We start from the raw sequence: 20,684 nt of genomic DNA on the forward strand, positions 1-20,684 counted from the left end.
AAGCATTACTCTTCTGAATTGCTGAACACTGGAGACTTTCTTGTCTGCCTACTGCTTGTACATCCAGACTTGATAGACCCTTGACCCCCGAACCTTGGAACTAATTGGACGGCCGGGCAGCTATCCGCCGAGACTTTGACCGGCTGCAAGGATTTCCACCCCATCATTGAACGACGACCTGCAAACATGGCCTGCTGCTACTCTGCACTACCTGCCACTATCGAGATATCCATCGTGGTTGACGGCGAAACGTCTCATCTGAATACCCACAGCCCTATCATGCCTCACGGCTTCTTCCGCAGGTCCTCGGCTGCTTTTGTTCTTTTATTTCTTTTTTTTTTTTTTTATTTCTCTCCCAAGCTACGGACTGGCTGACTGTTGATCAAACCGCATGAACAGCAAGACAGTCTTCGAGATCCCTGTCAGTAACACCACCCCAAAACCTCCCCACCACTACTAATGTAGGCCAAAAGAACTTGTGGATGCCCGGGCCTGGGATGAAGACCCCCGGTCTCTGCCGCCGCGATCTTATCTCAGTGCTGCTTGCTGGGCTTGCCTGCCTGGCACGGGTGGCGGCAGCAGGACCTGTTCGTGCGCCGCCGTAGCTCCCAGGGGATTCATTCCCCCATCGTAGGCTTCGGCGCAGGCTGCTTGACTGGACTGGCCAAGGAGAACCACAATATTGCATCAACCCACATCACATAGCAAGGGCGTTCAACTAGCGGCCAGGGCTATCCAAAGGAGAAGGAAAAAAAACATACCCTGTCATTCCGTCCATGTAGGCCGTGCCTCCCTGCAGCAGCAATAACACTCAAGAACGAACGAACGAAGGGAATCACACTGACGGAACAACTCTTATTGCGCTGTCCCACGCCATTAAGCTGCTGGACCTCGTCTGGTGCATAGTCCATTCCCACCGTTGGGAATTTCTTGTTTCCGTTTTTTTGATTTGACGCATAACGCAGAGTTCCGCTTCTAGTCAAGCTTCAGAGCCGGTAACTCGGTGTCTGTTTATTCTACGTTGCAAGCACCCTATATCAGACAAGGTATACCCCAGCATCCCTTGTACCCTGCCACTCGCTCAAGTCAGTCAGTTACCGGGCAGCCGTTCTGTTTGGCCAAGTTCATTAACTTTACCATCACCAGTCCTCTGACGATATTCTGCCCGTGTACAACGGCCTACTTGGACACACCTTTCACCCACATCCACGCCTATCTATCTCATCATCATCGTTTCCTTTACAGACCAGGAGGGAGGGTTGAGGCACAACCACCTACCTTCGAGCATATTTACCATTGCTGACCTTCAACTCTGCCTACATACACCACTTCTAGGGCACGGCCTGACGTTCTGCCCTCCCAAGCACGACCCATTTCGTGCAAGACATCAACGGGCCCGGCCGCAACGTGGTTTCGTGAGAGGCGCTATATATTTGGTTGTCTACCCCCCTCCCCTTGACCACCAAGCGGAGGCCGCACGCATCATAAGCATCCGCCCATAACGCATTGGGTCCCACTGCCCCGTGTGCACGGCATCTTGGGCTCCTCTTATCTCCATCTGTAACTAAGGAACCTTCTCGGCGCACGTTTAACAGAGTTCAGGCTTGCCAGGGCCAGCTTGGTGACTCTGACACTTCCAGGGGTTGGTGTTTCCTTGGTGACCTTGTTCAAGGTAGCAGCGCCGTTATAGCCTACCCTGACGGTAGATCCTGTGGAAATTGTTCGCCAGATGCGGGTTCTGGTTCCCACGAGAGAGCAGGCATTCAAGTAAAAGATCTGAGGTCCCTTGACAGCTTCGCTACCAGTCATCATTCGCCCATGAGATCCTGTTCTTGGCGAATAGATTCGCATGAATTTGATCTTGTAGCATTGTTGGCAACTCGTCTATTGACCTAATAGGCATTCCGCCTCGAAACCCATCTTTCCGGCCCTTGCCATAACCTTCCGTTCCTACTCGATTTTCAAGAGACGACCCAAGCCACCATAATCTCGTTGGCCCGACTTCTAATGACCTATCACCAGCTACTCTGGATATTCTGCATTATTCAAATCCAGTGCTAATACGCCGGCACCGTTCATCCCTTTGGCCGAACCATCCTTCAAGCTTCGATCAGCTAGTCAGCTAAAAACTGGTCCAAATCGCATTGCCACGACGTCTTTTAGGCTATATCGACACTATTCGGACAGTCCATCTCAAAGAGTTTTTCGGGCGCGCTGCTCGACCAACTACCACTCTCCACGTTTTGCTGAACTTCCTGCCACCGGAAACTACAAGGATAGCCGGGACATCAACCTTTGTTTAGATTACACTATTCGACGTGCGCTTGTCAAGCCTCGGGACCAAAAACAATCCGCAATGGATGATTATAATCAGTTTATTCCACCTCAACCAGGGACAGAAGAAGGTTCTTCACATAGCTACACTTCCGATGGCATCCCACAGTCTCAACTCCCGACTGTCCCAATGGCAAGTAGCGGAGCACCTATGACCAGTTCATATCAAAACCTGGGATATTACACTGGGTTCCCGGACCCGATCATGTTTCAAGCTCCCAAGCCTCCTAGCAACCGCGGTCGGAAGAAGTCGACGCCAGGACTGGAACACGTCAAGCATCGCCGAACCAGATCGGGATGTTATACATGCCGTAATAGAAGAGTCAAGGTAAGACAAAGCGTTGATCAAACAAGCATACCCCTGCTGACCGAGGATTAGTGTGACGAAACTCACCCCATCTGCGATAGTGAGTTCCCCCATATTATCGACGAGGAAGTACAAGGACTGATCATGGCGCGCAGGGTGCCGCAAGGGCAAGAGAGAGTGTACATATCCTGAGCAGACATCAGGGAAAGGGCAGTCAAACTCTAGGGATGGCTCAGGGCAAGGGGATAGCCCTGGTACAGCTTCCGATGAGGTAGAAGATGATGGCGAAAGGGATGCTAGGCTCGACACCATCGCGGACGAAGAAGAACCATCTGAGAATGGATTACGGCCACAGCAATCGTTTTCGTCGCTCCGAAGGAGAAGCACAGCCTCGACTATGAACCTTCCAAGATCTGGCACCCGACACAGTTCCGAGACACCATCCCTGGAAGGCACGAAAAGCGCGTCGCCATCTGTCTCTACGGGAACAAGTGTCAGCTTTGCTACACCAAGTCTCCCACCGGATCCTTCGATTCAAGCAGGGCCGTCGGAGTGGTCACATCTGCCTCCAGATTTGCAATTCTATCTTCAGTACTTCTGCGACAATATGACGCACTACAGTTACTGCGTGGTGTTCGATACCGACGCCTTCTTCATGAAGTTTCTCCCCAGTGTCGCTGTGCAGAGTGGCAATGAAGCCTTGCTATATGCTCTCGTGGGCTTTGCAGCATACCACCGCACCATCCAGAACCCGAGCGGTAATATCTCCGAATTTCTTCAGTACTATAACAAAAGCGTAACCCTGTTACTTGAGGCTTTCAAAAGGGGGGCAAGCAAAACACAGCGACGCTGCTCACCATATTGCAACTAGCTACAATCGAGGTAAGCACAAATTCACTAACAAAAGACCCCCGAAGCAGTGGTGCTGACTTGACTGCTCAGGAATACCTAGGTGACTGGGTCAATCTCAGCGGCCATCAAAAGGCTGCACTCCAGATTGTGACACAACTATATACGCCGCAGTCAGCTATGCAATCGTTCATCTCGCGGACCATACTGACCTGGTACGTTCGATTCGACGTCTTTGTTGGTATGTTAGGGGGCTATGAGACACGGCTTCCCCGGGAATGGTTTTCGGCAACTGTGGAATATCATGAGAGCCAGCAACACGCTGATCCGAAGGGCATACTTTGGAAGCAAGAAGCAGCCTCGGCCCTACTGCGTCTGATTTCGGTCGACATGTCTTTTCTATATGCGAAGGCTAAACGCGGCGAGGTATCTGGGGAGGCATTTGCGACCGAGTATAATAGCCTGACGGCGCAACTGCATACGTGGCGCAATAACCTTGATCCCAGCATGGTCGACTCAACTTATCTCGAAACCGAATTCAAGTGGAAGCAGCCCCTTGCAGACGACGACATAGTCGATTCGTATGCGCCGGGTCAACTCTACAGTGGTCGCTTGTTCCCGACGACGCTGCTTTTAGCTGAATGGCATTCGGTTCTTGTCATGCACATGAGTCAACAGCCGGGAATGCTACAGCAGGAACCTACCCAAGAACTGGTTGATCTTTCGATGGCGATCTGCCAGATTTTCGATAATGTCGAGAAGTGGCCTCCGAGGCCATCAGGGACGTTGGCAATGCTCCAGGCGTGTCTAGTTATTGCAGCTATCTTTGTACCCAGGGACCTGAAGCATCACATGTGGATGAGACGCAAGTTCGCCTTGATCGAGAGATCTGGGTAAGTACCTGACTTTTCCCATTGCTACCTGCTTCGAATTGCTTCCCCAGATTTTGTACTGACAGTGTGTTTTTAGGTATCTTGCGCCATTCACCATCCGTAGTCGCATGGCTTTAATCTTCCGGGATCCTTCATGCATTCGTTGGTGGATTCCCAATGATGACGGCTTCACCCCAATCTTGCAAGAAACACGAGCTTTTGCAGATGAGCGCAACGGCGTGCCTGTTTCTAAACAAAGCGAAGACGTACGCGATATGGCCTCGGTCTTTGCCAAAATGCGTTTAGATTACGAAGGAACGCCATCACCAACAATGCAGCCCAGTTCCGGCCCATCTGGCGGAAACTGAAAGCCGACGTTGAAATGCCACATGATGGAGATAATATTCCAGTTTCTCGCAAAACATGCTAAAGGCTGTCTCGAAAGCACCATCACTTTTGCTCTACAACTATATGGGTCATATGTCAGAATCCTGAATACTGTCGAAGAAGTATCAATCTACGCAAGCAACCAACGGAAACAGTCCACCGTAGATTGCTGTGCCCTGGAGACTATTAGTACATGCGATGTGCAGCTACAAAATGAATTCTAGCGAAACGAAGGAGAGGGAATCTGACGATGCAATGCCATTCAAGGCAAGCAACACTTGCCCCTTACGTTCAAGAGGCTCTGCAAGAAGAATTCCCTGTCTTCGACCAGAAAGGCACAAGAATAACTCCAGGTTACATTGGGAGTTCGGGAAATAGACAAGGATACTAGAGCACGATCTGCCTTACAGGTTATGGTGGTAGGAAACAAGATCCAGGCGGGTGCGACACTTCGATGCAGCCCCTATGCACGTACAGGGGTCTGAGCCCCTGCCGCCTGTGTTGCCTCAACGCCCATCCATCCGCGGAGCGAAGTAACATGATGCTATTTATACATCTACTATGTTACTTGTTACCGGTTTCCAGCATGGCAATTGAACATTTTCGGAAAAAGGCGTTTGGAACACAAAACGGGGATGAGTCGAGGATTACAGGAGGACAAGATGGTGGACAAAGGGGCTTAGGTACTACATTTCATATAGATACCACATAATTTGCAGCTATTTAATGTTTAACAAGTACATACAGTCCTGGATGTTCTCGAAAATTCCGCCGTCGAGTTCTTCATTCGACTTTTTGAGTGCAGCTAGGCGTCCCATGACCGCACAATTTGCAGGCAGTATTTGTATCTGGCTTTGCAACGTTGCCATGTGGCGACTGTGAATGCTAATATGGTCGGCCTTCTTTGGAATTCGGGCGTTTGATAGTTATGACAGTTCTCTCGTCTAATGTACAGGTGCTATCAGCGTGCCCCCGATGACACCTCGCCATCCCGCACGATATCATACAGGCCCCTCACCTCCCACCCCTTTCTGCGTATTACACCGGATGTATGTAAGTAATGTACTACTATTCGTGACACCTCGTTCCTTCATGATTAACAAACTTCTTTTAATATGCGCTTACTATGCGGCGGGCGCGCGTACTTTAAGACAACTCATACGCCACCCTCCTCCCAGCCCCTGCCTACTCCAAGTCATCATCATTTCTCCCTGAGTAGAGTTACCCTCATCTAGTTCGTAGACTCGGTACTTCTCTGCTGCTGTTGCTGCTGTCCTTTCGTAATGACAGTAGCTGAACGTCTACGGCTTTGGTCGATGATGGCCTTGACCTCCTCGACGTCGTCTTCGAAGTCTTCGTTTGCGTCTTTCTTGCCGTCATGGTCGTTGTTGTCTTTGTCCTTGCTCTTTTTCCTGCCGTGACGCCAGGCGAAGGAGGATACAATGCTACCGATGCGCCCGTTATTGCTTGGCGTCGTCGCCTGGCGAGGCGTAGTAGCTCCGTCGTTCTCGTCGCGTGCCGGAACTTGCTGCGATCCCTTCGCGGGCCCTGGGCCCTCCTAGGTGCCGTCGGACGATGTGGAGGATGGCGTCTTCTCTGTCTTCTCATCACCAGGTGCGGCTTCAGAGTCCTCGGTCGATGTTTCATCAGAATTGGCAACTTCTGTGGTTGTTATTGTGGAGCCTTCCTCTGATCCCTCCGCTGAAGGCACGGACGGTGCGAAGTCTTTAATACTTGGATCGGTGGGCTGCTCTGTTGATTCATCTTTGGAATCAGACGTCTTCTCGGCACCTGTTTCTGCTTCAGGCGCTGCATCTTGCTTCTCGGGGTTCCTTTTGCCTCCACGTTAAGTGGTTTCTCGTGACCAAGCGTAGGCGCCTCTCCCTCCTCGCCCCCAGACACCTCGGTGGTCTCCTTGGGGTTTCGTTCGGGTGAGCTCGATGTTTCCGCCGATTGCCGATCAAACATTTCGCCCTCGACGATAACGGGCACTTCAACCTCTGACTCCTCTTCCACGATCTCTGGGCGCGCGCCAAGATGCATGTTCCTTAATTTGTTCGCTACGTCGTTTGGATTCTCGTCCTCGTGCTCTTCAATGACCGTAGTCACGGTGGTGCTGATGGATGGGCGGCTCGAATGACGCGCAGTGTTGCTACGCCGGGCGTGAAGAGGCTGATCATCATCATGGGCGTTCTCGTCCTTCTCCCGGGACGGTGGTCTCGCTATGGCCGTGACCCTAGGCTGGCTCTCCTCCTTTTCGGGCTGTGCCGGCTCCAGCCCCTCGGCCTCGGGCGGAAGCTTGTAGTTCTCGGCGGGCAGCAAGTCGTACAGGTCGCACACCGTCTTGAAGAAGACGTAGAGCCCGGTCTGGGCCTCCACGGTCCAGAACACGCCGCGGTGCTGAAACCAGGCGTGCGCGAAGATGCGATGCAGGCGACGGAAGACGTTAACCAGGTTCTTCAGCACGGCACCCTTGTCGTGGCCCTCGGCCGCAACGACAAAGCGCGAGGGAAAGATCTTGGGGTTGGTGACGACGTTGGCGGCCCAGTCCAGGGTATGGCAGCAGTAGTCAATGGCGCAGCAGCTCTTAGGCTGGTCGTGCACGGCGCAGAGAAACTGCCATTCGGATGCCCGCATTTCAGGACAGGTGGCCTGTGAGCAGGGCGGGTTGTCGAAAAGGAAGCCCACGATAAGGCTGTTGCACTGGGCGATGAGGAAACGACAAAGCTCGTACAGCCACAAAGTGCGATCGATGCCCGGCGGGGGCGTCGCAAGCTTCTCGGCGGTTTGTCTGGTGATGGGTTGGGTGTTGGATGCGCTGTGGTGATAGTGCAGAGCTGCGAGGTGCTCCTGGAGCTGGAAAGCGGACTCGAGCTGGAGCCAAAGGTCAGCTAAGACGGGCTGGGAGAGGGGATCGTGCGCATTCTCGATTGACCTACTTCAGACAATGGTATTAAGGGAGGACCGGCAGCCATGTCCTCGGCCTTGGTGCCCGGATGTATGCGCCGCTTCGCATTGGCGTCTGCGATGGTCTGCTCCATCTCCTGGGCTTGACGGCTGGCGGTGGTTCCTAGACCGGGGGACTTGGGGCCGAGTTGGATCTCGGCCGGGGGAGGCGGACTGGGTAGCCGCGGGGAACTCGGGGGCAGAGTCGACATGATGAAGGAGGGGAGGAGACAGAAGTAAGAGAGGCCCAGGCCTCGAATGGACACACGGGCTCTTTTAGTAGTTGTTTGCCGTTATGGATTCTGGGCGGAGAAAGGAAATGCGCTTTCGCAGAGTCGTGGGATCCTGTTGGACTTGCAGACGTGGCCCGTACTGCCACAGAGGTGATAGTTGGCAAAAAGACGTGCAGGCTTGCAGGTTTGGGCGGCTAGCTGGTCCCGAGACGCGGTGCGACGCAACAAATCAATTCGGTGGAAGTTGACGAGGGCGTGTCAGTCGCCAGGCAAATGAGCGAGCTTGAGCTGCTGAGCTGCTGAGCTAATCCCTGCTGTGTTTGCATAACCCGCACGCTGGGATTTGAACCAGCATAAATACGTATTTATTCATTACCCCCCCATATTTGCTTCTCTTTTCGTGCGCTGCTTGCTTCCCTGCAAAGCCGAAGCACCATTCATATTTATATACCAATTAACTAAAGAACAGCTTGAACGGCGTGGAATTCCCACAATCAAACAGCGAAACTAAGACCTGAATCCAGGCACCCAAACACCCACCGGTTCTGTTTTCTGGTCAGACTAACTTCCAAAATGGAGGCCGATGACGATTTCCCCCCGAGCTGGTTGAGGCCACGGCTAGCGGGGTTGTTGAACCAGAAGAGCCGTCTGAGAAAACAGTCAAGGTGCCCATTACTATAGTGACCGGTATAGTGCAGCTGGGACTTCTGTGTTCTGTAGTCGTACTAACACCACACTGCAGGCTACCTTGGAGCAGGAAAGACGACTTTACTGAATTACATATTAACCGCCCAACATGGCAAGAAGATTGCGGTCATTATGAACGAATTCGGTGATTGTGGGTTGCCTGACATCATGTAGTCTGGCCTGGGTTACGGGAACTGACGGCGCAACAGCCATTGATATCGAGAAGTCCCTCACCGTGAATAAGGGCGGGGAGAAGGTCGAAGAGTGGCTTGAAGTTGGCAATGGCTGCATCTGCTGTTCAGTAAAGTAAAAAGAAGCAAAAAGCTCTCCTCTCCGGCTTACACGGACTTGTAAGGGCTAATGCCTTCGCAGAGATTCTGGCGTAAATGCCATTGAGTCCTTGATGGAAAAGAAGGGCGCTTTCGACTACATCCTACTGGAAACCACCGGCTTGGCTGACCCCGGAAACCTAGCACCGCTATTCTGGGTCGACGATGGCCTAGGCAGCACAATCTATCTGGACGGTATCGTCACCCTGGTCGACGCCAAGAATATTTTGAAAAGCCTGGACGATCCGACCGGGAAGGTAGAGGGGCACGATGGCCACAAAGCACATGGACCCCTCATGACTACTGCGCATGTTCAAATATCACATGCCGATGTCATCGTCATCAACAAGTCTGATCTTGTAGATGATGCTGGCCTCGACAAAGTTAAAGAGCGTATCCAAGCCATTAATGGCCTCGCCAAAATCCACGTCACGAAGCAGGGCGTCATCCCAGAGCTAGAAGGATTTCTACTCGATCTCCATGCCTACGACAACGTTGAGAACTTGGATACCGCGGCAAAGGGGCATAGCCACTTGGACCCGGTCAGTAGAGAGAAACCCCTGGAAGACACGTTCGGTTTTACTAAAACGTTACGTGCAGACAATTTCTACTGTTGCAATCAATGTGCCAGCTTTGTTGCCCGAGCAGCTTACCAAGGTCGACAGCTGGCTGAGGTCTGTCCTGTGGGAAAGCGAAGTGCCGGGTGTTGACGAGAAGCAGAGCGAAGGACTGGAGGTCCATCGGTTGAAGGCGCGTCTGGTATTTCAGGATGGGCAGGTGAAAATGATTCAGGGTGTCCGAGAGGTCTTCGAGATCTTCGACGCACCGTCCCAGTCTGCCCCTGAAAATGGGGTGGGCACTCCATTGCTGGGAAAAGTGGTCGTAATCGGGAGGCAGCTGCAAACCACTGATTTGGAACGCAGCTTCCTCGATGCTCTCAAATAGCCACGAGCTGCTGTTGCCAGTTGCCTCGAGCAGCAATGAGGCTGTTGGCTGCTGCGCAAATAGGATCGATTCCACTAGGACTATACCTAATCGATATCCCCAGCTAGCCTTGACTTGTTGCAGCTCCCGACGCAATGTATGTATGTACGTATATGCATATCGTAGAGTGTGGGGAGGCGATAGGGATAGCCGCCAAGGCTGATGACTAGCGTGCCAACAAGCCCCCCATTTGCCCAACCCCATGTTGAGAGAAGTACGGAGTACCTACAAGTCTGAAGTCTACATGTGTAAATACATAGGCGACAAACGCTCGGGCCATCAGTGAGCTAATATGGGAATTTCGTTAACCTACAGGCTGGCGACCTCTGGAACGAACATATGCCACTTTCTTGCAGCATATACTCTTCCCCATTTTCTGCGACGACCCAACGACACCGCACGAGACCCCGACCCGACGAGAATCAGAAGACAACGATCGAGAGGCCCGACGCCCTCAAGAGCAGACATGAACAGACCAGGTAGAGCCAGCCCTTCTTGTCCCCCAAGCCTCGTGCCCCGCTGTTTGCCTTCCACGAAACCTCGACGACTTGTGTGTTCCCATGCGCGCCCATCCCATCCTCGCCATTCCGCTGCTTTTTAGGGATCCCATATGCAGGACAGGGCTGTGCGACTATCGCAGCAGCTCATTGAGGCCTGGCATGTCGCAGCAGCAGCTCTGGCCAACTGGGCCCTACAGCCCAATACGACGAGGCTACAAACACCACCCAGCAGCCGTCTAGGGTGCATGAAGGGCATGGGGACCCCCGGCCCCCGGTGGGATGGGACGCATTCAAGAGGGGGTCCAGCATATCACCTCGATACACACCTTATCCCACAAGGGAATGAATCGAAGGATGCCCGTTGGTGGTCTTTGGCATTGGCTAATAGTCCATCTCCCCAGGCGCGGTACCGCAAACCCTACGAGGGATGCCGACAGGATTCGGTGGTGGCCAACAACAACCCCAGCAACCTGGACGAGGGGTATCGAATCGGTTACCGAATGGCAAGATAGGTATGGGACAAGGTGCGCGACTGTGCTGATGTGCTTTGGACAAGGGAGCTGACATTTGCTGCTTGCGAATAAAGCGAACAACGGCGGCGGCTGGGCCTTCGGCGCTGGGATGCCAATGAGCGGTGCAGGACTTCAGAACGCGTCGAGGCAATTAGGCGGAAACATCAGTTTTGCGCAAAGCCTTAGCGGCTCGTCACCAGCTACGCCATTGGACTTATCGTAGGTGCCTGCCTTCTATTGTTCTTCACTGGACGCCTCATGCTTTGGGAGCTTTCTATTACGCCATACCACAATCGCTTCCCGAGCTACCTTCCCCAGCAACCCCTAGCACAAAAGTGTTATCTTCACTTCCAGTTTCTTGCATGTTCTGCTTTGTTTGCATGTATAGCTTCGACATCTTTACGCCTTTGTTTTGGTAGCTAAAGTTGAGCGAGCGAGTAACATCCCATTGCATCCTTTTCATCATGGGTAGCTTGATAAACAAGGACTTCGAGGTCGCGTCCAGTTTCCTCTCCAAGAAGCAGCAGCGCGCTGCTAAGAGGAGGCAGAAGAAGACCGATCCTGATCCGCAGGATGTGCAGGACATAAAAGAGGAGAGTGATGTGCCTGGAAAACAAGACGAGAACAATACGCACGGCAAGCAACATGAGCAAGCTGAGCAAATCGAGCAGGCTGAGCAAGCTGAGCAAATCGAGCAGGCTGAGCAAGCTGAGCAAATCGAGCAGGCTGAGCAAGCTGCGCAAGTCGAGCAAGATGAGCAAGCTGTGCAAACCGAGCAAGATCAGGACAATGTACAGGCTCAGCAAGCCGAGGCTGCTGCTGTGCACGCTATACCAGTCGAGCAAGAGGACCACGAAGCACAGGTCAACCGGGAGACGGACGATGATCCGCAGGACAAGCAAGCGGAGCCCGCCGCTGAGCCGATCAAGCAAAACGACCACGAAGCCCAGGACAAGCATGAAGAGCATGTTGTTGGCGAGCCTAACAGTGCTACTCATTCTTCGCTTGCAGGAAGCCCTGACCTGAGTGCTTCCGAGGTCTACAAACGGTACTCAAAGCTGAGCAGCCCACCTGTCCACCACCCCATTGCGTTTGCACTTGGCCGTCTGATTATCCCCTTTCACAAAACACTCATCTCTTCTCCACACGCGCACTGGGCATATTTCTCTTCATTCTTATTCATGCTGACTAACCTCTCTCCCCAGGGAATTCCCGTCGTTGTCGAATAACGCTCAGCTCCCTTCAACGAGTCAATCTTCTTTATGGTCATCCGCCGGTAACAGGACCATGCCTCCCATACAGCGGAACCAAGGCACTCCCTTGTCTCAACAAGGACAAGAAGATATCTTCTCATCTTCGCGACTCGGTTCCAATCAGGGATCCTTCCGTTTTGGCGGCTCGCAAGGCAGCGTAGGCCAGCCATCCCAGCAGCCTCAGCCTAGCAGCATTGACGACTTCCCTCCTTTGAACAACAACAACAACAGCGGGTTCAGAAATGGCAATGGTGATATCGGCCAGGAGCGCGGTTCCAACCTGATGTCAACGTTGGGCTTTGGAGCTACAACAAGTCCTGCCCCCGGGATGCAAGGCAGCAGAGCTGGGAATGGCTTGCTCAATGCCCTCTCTGAGAATTCTCGATCGGGCCAAGTGCGATCACCCGACGTTTCTAATGCCCCCGGTAAGTCACGCATACGTTCTGCGCCTTTGGACTGCGTTTCAGCTAATTCGTCATTTCCCAGGTTCTGGACGCCCTCAAGATTCTCGGGGCGCTATTGGCGAGGAGCAACGCCAAAAACCCCGGGCTTTCGAGACGACAGTTTGGCATCCCAGTCTTCGACACAGGAAGCTGCAGCTCAGTCTTCAGAAGGCCGGAACCCGCTCGGTGCCATCGGTAACGATGTACCTTTGGGAACGAAGGCAAAGGACGAGAAGGACACACAGTCTTCTTCGGTGAACGACCCGTTGGCTGGCATGGCACCCATAGACAAGTGGGGCATCAAGGGCCTACGAACGTTGATGAACAACTATCCGGATTACCAAGCTGCTATCACCGGCATGGACCCTCAGCAATTCGGCCTGAACCTCCAGTCTACCGAGTAAGCTGAAGCTGGTCCCCTCCGTTTGGTGCAGAAAGTCGCGATTAACAAAGCATTCTAGGCGCTTCACCGAGCAGATGGTGTCAGTGGTAAATGACACCCCACCGCAGCCTGCGATCCCCAATTACCGCCTTCCAGATTGCTACAGTGTCAGCAACGTGCAGCCTCTGGATAACAAGATATCAAGCTTCAACGAGGAGACTTTAATGATGATTTTCTACTCCTTCCCTGGTGATATCAAGCAGCAACAGGCAGCGAATGAACTGTAAGTGCTGGCCAAGACGCATGTCCGTGTACAATACCTTGTGCTGACCGTCCCCAAGGAATAACCGTAACTGGAGATGGCACAAGAAGCACCAACTGTGGTTGACCAAGGATGAGATCATGACGCCGCGCCTTTTGAGCCATCAACACGAGCAAGGCTACTACATCATCTGGGACACAACAACCTGGCAGAAGACTAGGGTATGTTTTCAACGGGAGCTCGAGAGTTGTGACAGGATAACTAACAGCAACATAGCGAGAACTGGTATTGTACTATGCCGACCTGGACACGGCTAACGGGGCCGCTTCGTCATAAACCAAAGAGGTCATTGCCGCATATCACAGGCGGCATTTGTATGCTAGGCTCCGAGTGAGGAGTTTCCACGAACAAAGGATGTGACGTTTTGCTATGGGCGTATGCAGAGCCAGGGACCACGGCATCATTAGGCACTGGACGCGTTGTTTTAAGGACGCCAGGCTGCTCGGTATCGGCTGGCAAGGCGTTTTCCCAGACCTCCAACAAAAGGCTAGGCTTCATTTTTTCGAGCAACTGGAGCTCGAACCAATAGAGAGCTTTTGTAGCCTCACCCCTCGACAACTCGTCTTAGCCCGTATTCGCGTGATTGTAGCAGTAGTGCATGCCGAACATGGTTTTTGATGCCACTCTCTTGGTGTCAGTTGACTGCCTCCGCACCCACAAGGGGCATGAGATATGGAGGTTGGATGATTGATTCATTTAATTGCATTCGGGGATCGAAACAAAATCCCACCGTGGAAACCACCTAGAATTGCCCAGACCTGGATATATACCTAAGCCTTCTTCAATGTCCTACCAATCATCATATACTCGTTCAATCGTCACAGCCGTAACCCCGAGCAGGTATAAACCCAATACCGAAAAAGCAACAACTCAGTCCAACGAGCAAGAAAGAAACACACATGCCGACAGACGGACTACTTGAAATCGGCAGCCGTAAGCGCCTGTACCATGCTGGTACCCTCGGAGAAGCGAGTGCGGAAAATGCGGTTGGCGTTCTGGAACATGCCGTCCTTCAGACTGACAACGATGAACTGGGAGCCCTTGAAGCGAGTCTTGATCAGGCGGCCGATGTTCTGCGTGTGCGACAAGTCCAGCGCGGCGTCGACTTCGTCCAAGATGTACATGGGGGCGGGCTTGAACTGCAGCAGGGCCATGATGAGGGATAGGGCAACCAGGGATCTGCGTAAGCCGTGTTAGTCATCTGTACTACTTGCTGGGACCTTGGCGGTCGGCGATGTTGGGGGATGAGAGCATACCTTTGACCACCACTCAGTTCCGTCAGACTCTGCTTCCACACTTTACCAAGACAAACCTTGACTTCGAGGCCTTCGTTGATCGTCTTGCCCTCGGGCGGGTCGAGCTTGGCGAAACTGCCTCCCGGCAGCAGCTCGGAGAAGATGTTTCCAAAGTCTCCATTGACCTTCTCCCACGTCTGGAGGAGGGCCTTCTTCTTGTAGTCGTCAAGACTGAGGATGGTCTCCTCGATCTTCCGCTTGTCGCGGATGACCGTCTTCATCATGTGCTTGAGCGAGACCTCCTTCTTCTCGACACTGTCGATCATGTTCATGACCTTGGGGTTGATCTTCTTCTTCATGCCCTGGAACCGGTCCGTCAGGGTCTTGAGCGTGGCCTTGCACTCGGCAATGTTCTGGCCCTTGAAGTCGTACGGCGTGCCCGTGCGCCCGAAGTTGTCCTTCTCGTCGGCAATCCAATCGTGCTCCTTCTCCATGTGCGCCACGGCTTGGACTGCGTTCTGCTGCTCCTTGTGGAACTTCTCGACCGTGTGGCCAAGTTTCTGCATCTCGAGGCCTTCCTCGGCCACACGGCTGTTTTTGGATCTCATGGCATCCTCCAACGCACGGAGCTCGTCGTCGAAGAGAGTAAGCTTCGCGCGCTCGTCATCTAACGCGGCTTGGACTTCATCGTGAGTTTCCTGGAGCTTCGATTGTTTCCTGACGAGCTCCTCGATCTCCTGCTGCTGTGACTTGATGGCCAGCTCGACTTCCTGCAGCTGTTCGCGTGCTGCTGCAAGATCACCCGAGACTTGCTCTGCATCTAGCTGTGCATTCTGCACCTCCTTTTGCAGAGTCTTGAGGGCCGCCGAGTTCTTGGACAACGTGGCTCGCAGGTTGTCAAGAGAAGACTGTAGCTCGACAAGTTTGGAATCTTTGTTGTTCTCGAAGTCCTTCATATCCTTCTCGATTCGTTTGACATCGGCACTGGCCTCGACCTGCCGCTTCTTGGCAGTTTCGCTATCTGCTTTGAGCTGAATGATGCTCTCCTTCATGTTCGCGACTTCTTGGATAATGGACGACGAAGAGTTGCCACTGATCTGTTCCTCTGCAAGCTTGATTTCGTGAGACTTGAGGTCGAGGTCTTGCTTGATCTTGCGTGCCTGGTCCAGCTTAGACTTCTCTTGTGAGATGTGGTGTTGTAATTGACCCAGTGACGTCTGGGCTTCGCTCAGCTGGCGGTTGAGGTCATTGAGCTTCTGCAGTGTGATAAGGACACCACTCGAGTTAGGTGCACTTCCGCCAGAGAGAGTACCAGACGGGTCATACGAGTCGCCGTCTAAAGTGATGCTTCTCATGCGAACGTTGGGATCGAATGTGACTCTCTTCGCCGTCTCGGCGTCCTCGCAGATCAGAGTGTTGCCGAATACGTAACCCATGGCTGCAGAAACCTCGTCGTCGTATCCAACGAGCTCAAGAGCTAGGTCGACCTTGCCCGGCGCAATCTTTTGTGCAGTAGCAATAGTCTGCGCCGAAGCCTTGAAAGAGCTGATCTTGTTCAAGGGAATGATGGTGACTCGCTTCCGAAGTTTACCGCCCTGCAACAGTTGCGTGCCGGTGACTTCATTGTCGACGACCACATTGTACAGGCGCCCACCGGCACAGATCTCCAGGGCCGTTCCAGCTCGCGTATGGTTTTTGTCTAGGGTGAAAAGTTGTGCGACAAGACCTTTCACCTTGGATCGGTCAAAGTTTGGCGTTGGGTTGGTGTAGTTGAAATCGATGTTGGCCACTTTGCGCTTGAGAGCATCGGCTTCTTGTCGCAGGTTGCGAATGGATTGTTGCAAAGCTGATTCCTGCTTGTACATCTCCTCTTCTTGCCCAGGCTGGAAACCAAGCTTGGCAAGGTGAGCCTCGAGCTTCTGTGACTGTACCTTCAAGCCCTCGATATCTTTTAGCAGGCCTGCATTTTGCTCCTTGGCCTTCTTGGCTCGCGGCTCTTCCTCCTTGATGCGCTTTTCGAAATGTGTTATCTTCAGCTTCGCTTGTTCTTGTTCTGTTGCCGCGTTGGCAGCCCGATTCCTGGCGTCCTGGAGTTGACCTTGGTAGCCGCTCTCTTGGCCTTCTTTGGAGGCAACACCGGTTTGAAGGGTTTGCAGAAGCTCTTCCTTGGACTCGGCGTCCTGGCTCTGCCTCACGCTCTCTTCCTTCGCCGCGTCGTGTCTCGCCTTCACCTCCTCGAAAGCTTCAGTCTTCTCCTTGAGCGTCGCTTCAAGCTCGGCCACATTCTTCTGAACCGAAGTTAAGCGCTCCTCTTCCTCGGTCTTGCTGGAGTTCTTCAATTCCATGACGGTCGCAAGTCGCACCAACTCGTTGGAATGCTTTTTGACCTCCTCCTCAAGGGCTTGAGCCTTGCCGCCCTTCCTTAGCTCTTTGTCTCTTTGCGATTTCACCTTCTTCACATCCTCCTCAAGATGCGATATTTCACTCTTGAGTCGAGCTGCCGACTCCTCGAGGTCCTTTTGCCGTTGCTTCTTATTTCCAAGGTCATTCCCTGACTGTTCGAGCTTTTCCTGGTACTTGACATAGTCGTGTGCCACAACCACTCTCGTCAACCGCTCGAGGTCGTTTTGTGTCTGTTGGAAATCCAGAAAGGCGCGCTTCTCTGTCCTTAACTTCTCTAGTTTCGGTTCGATTTCGTCACGTAAAAGCTCGGTAATCTCTTGCAGTTTCATCTCCTTTTTTGACATGGTCTTTATGGCCTTGTCCCTTCGGTCTTCGAACATGCGTGTGCCGGCTGCTTCTTCAATCATGGCCAGAATTTCCACCGCCTTCATGTTTAACACCTTGGTGATCCGACCTTGCATAATTAGGAAATTGGGGTTGTTGATGTTCAACTGGACCGACTGGAACAGGTTCTGTACCGTTTGTTGTTGCGCTCGGTGGCCGTTGATGAGGTATTTGGAGGTGCCGCCCAGGACAATTTGCCTCGTCACACTGATCGTCGCATATTCTTCGAACCCGATGGGGGACTTGTTCTTGTCCCTATTGTCGAAGACTATCGTCACACTCGCTTTCGTAACACCGGCTTGACCTCTCTTGTAAATAAGATCCTGGAGCAGAAGTCAGCGCCATGATCCAACACGAACTGGTTCTGGTTTGGCGATCCCCGTACCTGCAAATTCTGCGCTCGCACTGTCGTCATGTTCGTAATACCCAGGACAAAGCATATGGCATCTAGAATGTTGGACTTTCCACTACCGTTCAGACCGGTGATGGAGTTGAAGGACTCGTCCCTGTGGTGCGATGGCAGTCAGTGGTGCTGCGCTGTCGCAAATGGGAACAAACCAATTGCAGATGCACTTACCATCCTGAGATGACCGTCCTCACGGCGTACGACTTGAAGCCGTCTATGATCACCTCTGTCACCCTCATCGTGGTCTATGTGCGTCGTAATGGCACTCTGGGCTGTGTTGCGATGTTCGTTGTTGATCTCTGGACATGTCCTCCTTCCCCATTTCCATTCAAGGGTCGCGACTTACTTTTCCCCTCCAAAAACACATGGCTGTTTTGTTGATTCAACACCCGAATCGGGCTTAGTGTAGTTGTCCAGCTGTCCGCCTTACGGGATTATGTAATCAGCTGGTAGTATCATCCAGTGCAGCATTGAAGCCGCCTTACTTGTAGGTATCGATGTCCTCCCATGCGCTGGGATCATATTGTTTTTATGTTTGATTCATTGTGAATTCTCCTTACGGCGGGCTGCTTCACCTGTGGGCTTGTCCATAGAACGAACGAACGAACTGCGCGGCTTGGTTAAGCTTCGGCCGTTTGTCCCTGTCAACCCACAGACAGCACTTCGGATGCGATCTAGACTCGATCGATCTTTCAAACGTGAGACCTTGGCTGTCGTAAGCTGACGGCAGTCACCAGTCTACAAGTAGAGCCACGCCCGAGGCAGTGACAGATAATCGATAAAGCTGCTTGGTATCCCTAACTCCATGGCGATGCTTCCTAAAAATGAACGCAAGTAAAGACACCACATAAAGCGTCTGTTACATACTGTCTTCCATCTGGTGGCTGCGAACCTTTGCCCAGTCGTCCTTCTCTTTCTTCCCGCCGAGATGCTCTAAGCCCATGCCGCGCTCCACCCATTCCTTGCTTCCCATCTCGCTCAGCCTAGACAGAGCTCTCGCAAAAGCGAATCGCTCCTCGTCGCCAGAAAACAGGCTGGAGCTCTTCAGCTGATCGATGTTGCTGTCCAGGTCCTCCAGCATATGATGCATTGCGTCCATCGCATCATCGCCATCATCTTCTCCCGGCTCCTTGTTGTCCTTCTTCATGGACTCCTTCATCTCTTGCGCTGAAATAAACAGTTCCGTCAGCGGTACTGCCGTAGTCAACACGAGCTTGGCATGGGATTCATAAACTGCATCGATGAACGTAATGAAGCGGCGGGCAAGATCACGCTCCCGGAAAGTCATCCCCGGCACCTCGGTTACAACAAACGCATCGTAGCTGCGCATAAGCTCAATGTAATCAGCCGCGCCAGTTGCCTTTCTAATCAGCTCATCAAAGGTAAAACCAAGCACACCGCCCACTGACACGTGGGACATAGATCTCTCGACCCCATACTTTCTGCACTTCCGAGTGAGCCTCGGGCGAGTCCCGGTCGCCGAGAAAGCGGAACCACTTTTCGGCATGCGAAGCGGCATGGCTGTCGAGGGTGCAGTGGTAAACACCAGACGCTGGCCGTGGGATTTTCCGGTAGTCTGTCGGCGAATCAAGATTGATGACATGCAAGCGGGCTTTGAGCAGGTTGATGGCCGGGACGAACGATTCGCGTTGAATGCCGTTCTTGTACAGCTCATCGGGATGTCGGTTGGACGTTGTCACCAAGACCACCCCATGCGACATGAGCGACTCAAGCAACCTGCGCAAAATCATGGCGTCGGCGACGTCGGTGCATTGGAACTCATCAAAGCAGAGCACGTTTGCTTGCTCTGCGATATCGGCTGCGATGAAGGGTACGGCGTCGATGTCGTTGCCATGCTCCATCTTCATTTTGTGCAATCGCTTGTGCACGTCCTGCATGAAGTTATGGAAGTGTATTCTCGTCTTGGACTGGACAGATCTGGGCAGTGTGTCGTAAAAGAGGTCCATCAACATAGTCTTCCCACTTCCAACGTCGCCATATAGATAGAGGCCGTGCGGCAAATCTGCCGGTATATCTTGTATCGGGCTCTTGCTGCTCTGCTTCCCGCCGAACCAATTGAGCAATGACTTTTGAGGCTTCAGTGACTCGAGGGTAGGATGTTCGACGGGGCGCGCTTGGTAGTGGACAAGATCGTCGTGTAAATGCTGCAGGCTCTGGATGATGCCCCGCTGGTGCTCGTCTTCACGCAATCGGCCTTCGGCGACGCGCCGATCGTACTCTTGTATAGGGCCGTGGCTGTCAGCCGCCGTAGCTGTTGGGGATATTAGTTTCTCTGTGATGTACGATGAAATCCGCGCGCTTTGACGTACGCTTTTCTGTTGCGACATCTGCCACCGTCGCAAGTCGCCTAAGGCCAAGAGGCCGAACACTGGTTGACTGTGGCGTATGCGCCCGCAAATTGGCAGTGGGTAAAGTCAGAGCAGATAGCGGCCGATGGCCAACCTTCTGTGAACATTGAGCACATGTCGTCCGCTTCGTTGCTATCCGCGCGACAGATTTAGTCGAGACAAGCCGAGAGGGAGGGGCCGAAGACAGTCGGAGGGGCATTTTCTTCATGATTTCTGCTACAGGGTGATATAAGGAGTGAACAAAACACGCAGAAACATAGCCAGGCAAAAGAAATGAAAGTATGCGACAGATATTCCAAGAAGGGTTTGACTTCAAGCGTGAAGCTATCGTCGCAATTCTCCGATCAGATGACTTCAGGCCTGTCAAAGGGTGATTAGCGGTGCCAATGTACTGGGAGCAATGGCGTCAGAGGCCAAGGATAGGAAACAAGGCCAATCATCCGAAGAAGTCGGTCCAGGGCCAATGCCGACAAAAGACCGCCGAGAGTTCAGTCAAGTGTTTTGCCGAGGCCAGCAGCGATAAAGCATACACCGAGATAGGCCTAGA

At 52.8% G+C, this 20,684-nt stretch overlaps 6 protein-coding genes across 6 annotated transcripts; 3 read left to right on the forward strand and 3 right to left on the reverse strand.

Moving 5' to 3' along the window:
• Positions 1–2,356: 2,356 nt before the first annotated feature.
• PG998_003464 (uncharacterized protein) lies at positions 2,357–4,730 on the forward strand (the record flags this gene model as incomplete). The annotated part of the gene is made up of 6 exons (XM_066870282.1): positions 2,357–2,662; positions 2,714–2,741; positions 2,797–3,399; positions 3,456–3,523; positions 3,584–4,383; positions 4,460–4,730. The coding sequence occupies 6 exons, from the start codon at positions 2,357–2,359 to the stop codon at positions 4,728–4,730; spliced, it is 2,076 nt and encodes a 691-aa protein (XP_066734032.1).
• A 1,250-nt stretch (positions 4,731–5,980) lies between these two features.
• Positions 5,981–7,907, reverse strand: PG998_003465 (Mob1/phocein family protein; the record flags this gene model as incomplete). Its single annotated transcript, XM_066870283.1, has 3 exons — positions 5,981–6,307; positions 6,541–7,623; positions 7,689–7,907. The coding sequence occupies 3 exons, from the start codon at positions 7,905–7,907 to the stop codon at positions 5,981–5,983; spliced, it is 1,629 nt and encodes a 542-aa protein (XP_066734033.1).
• A 765-nt stretch (positions 7,908–8,672) lies between these two features.
• Positions 8,673–9,889, forward strand: PG998_003466 (dopamine-responsive protein; the record flags this gene model as incomplete). Its single annotated transcript, XM_066870284.1, has 4 exons — positions 8,673–8,766; positions 8,825–8,921; positions 8,988–9,486; positions 9,545–9,889. Coding segments are annotated over 4 exons (1,035 nt in total), but the record flags the coding sequence as incomplete, so codon positions are not given.
• Positions 9,890–10,825: 936 nt separating this feature from the next.
• On the forward strand, positions 10,826–13,616 carry PG998_003467 (uncharacterized protein; the record flags this gene model as incomplete). The annotated part of the gene is given in 8 exon segments (XM_066870285.1): positions 10,826–10,940; positions 11,015–11,159; positions 12,146–12,618; positions 12,680–12,756; positions 12,771–13,036; positions 13,098–13,301; positions 13,360–13,501; positions 13,557–13,616. 8 exon segments carry the CDS (start codon positions 10,856–10,858, stop codon positions 13,614–13,616), a joined length of 1,452 nt encoding a protein of 483 aa, XP_066734035.1. The 5' UTR covers positions 10,826–10,855.
• A 638-nt stretch (positions 13,617–14,254) lies between these two features.
• PG998_003468 (condensin subunit) lies at positions 14,255–18,007 on the reverse strand (the record flags this gene model as incomplete). The annotated part of the gene is made up of 4 exons (XM_066870286.1): positions 14,255–14,519; positions 14,597–17,685; positions 17,748–17,868; positions 17,940–18,007. 4 exons carry the CDS (start codon positions 18,005–18,007, stop codon positions 14,255–14,257), a joined length of 3,543 nt encoding a protein of 1,180 aa, XP_066734036.1.
• Positions 18,008–18,627: 620 nt separating this feature from the next.
• On the reverse strand, positions 18,628–20,345 carry PG998_003469 (AFG1-like ATPase; the record flags this gene model as incomplete). Its single annotated transcript, XM_066870287.1, is given in 3 exon segments — positions 18,628–19,206; positions 19,217–20,040; positions 20,099–20,345. 3 exon segments carry the CDS (start codon positions 20,343–20,345, stop codon positions 18,628–18,630), a joined length of 1,650 nt encoding a protein of 549 aa, XP_066734037.1.
• Between the last annotated feature and the right edge of the window lie 339 nt (positions 20,346–20,684).

The sequence above is a fragment of the Apiospora kogelbergensis genome, assembly GCF_038363985.1.
Source record: "Apiospora kogelbergensis strain CBS 113332 chromosome Unknown utg000002l_segment0_segment0, whole genome shotgun sequence".
NCBI classification, from domain to species: domain Eukaryota; kingdom Fungi; phylum Ascomycota; class Sordariomycetes; order Amphisphaeriales; family Apiosporaceae; genus Apiospora; species Apiospora kogelbergensis.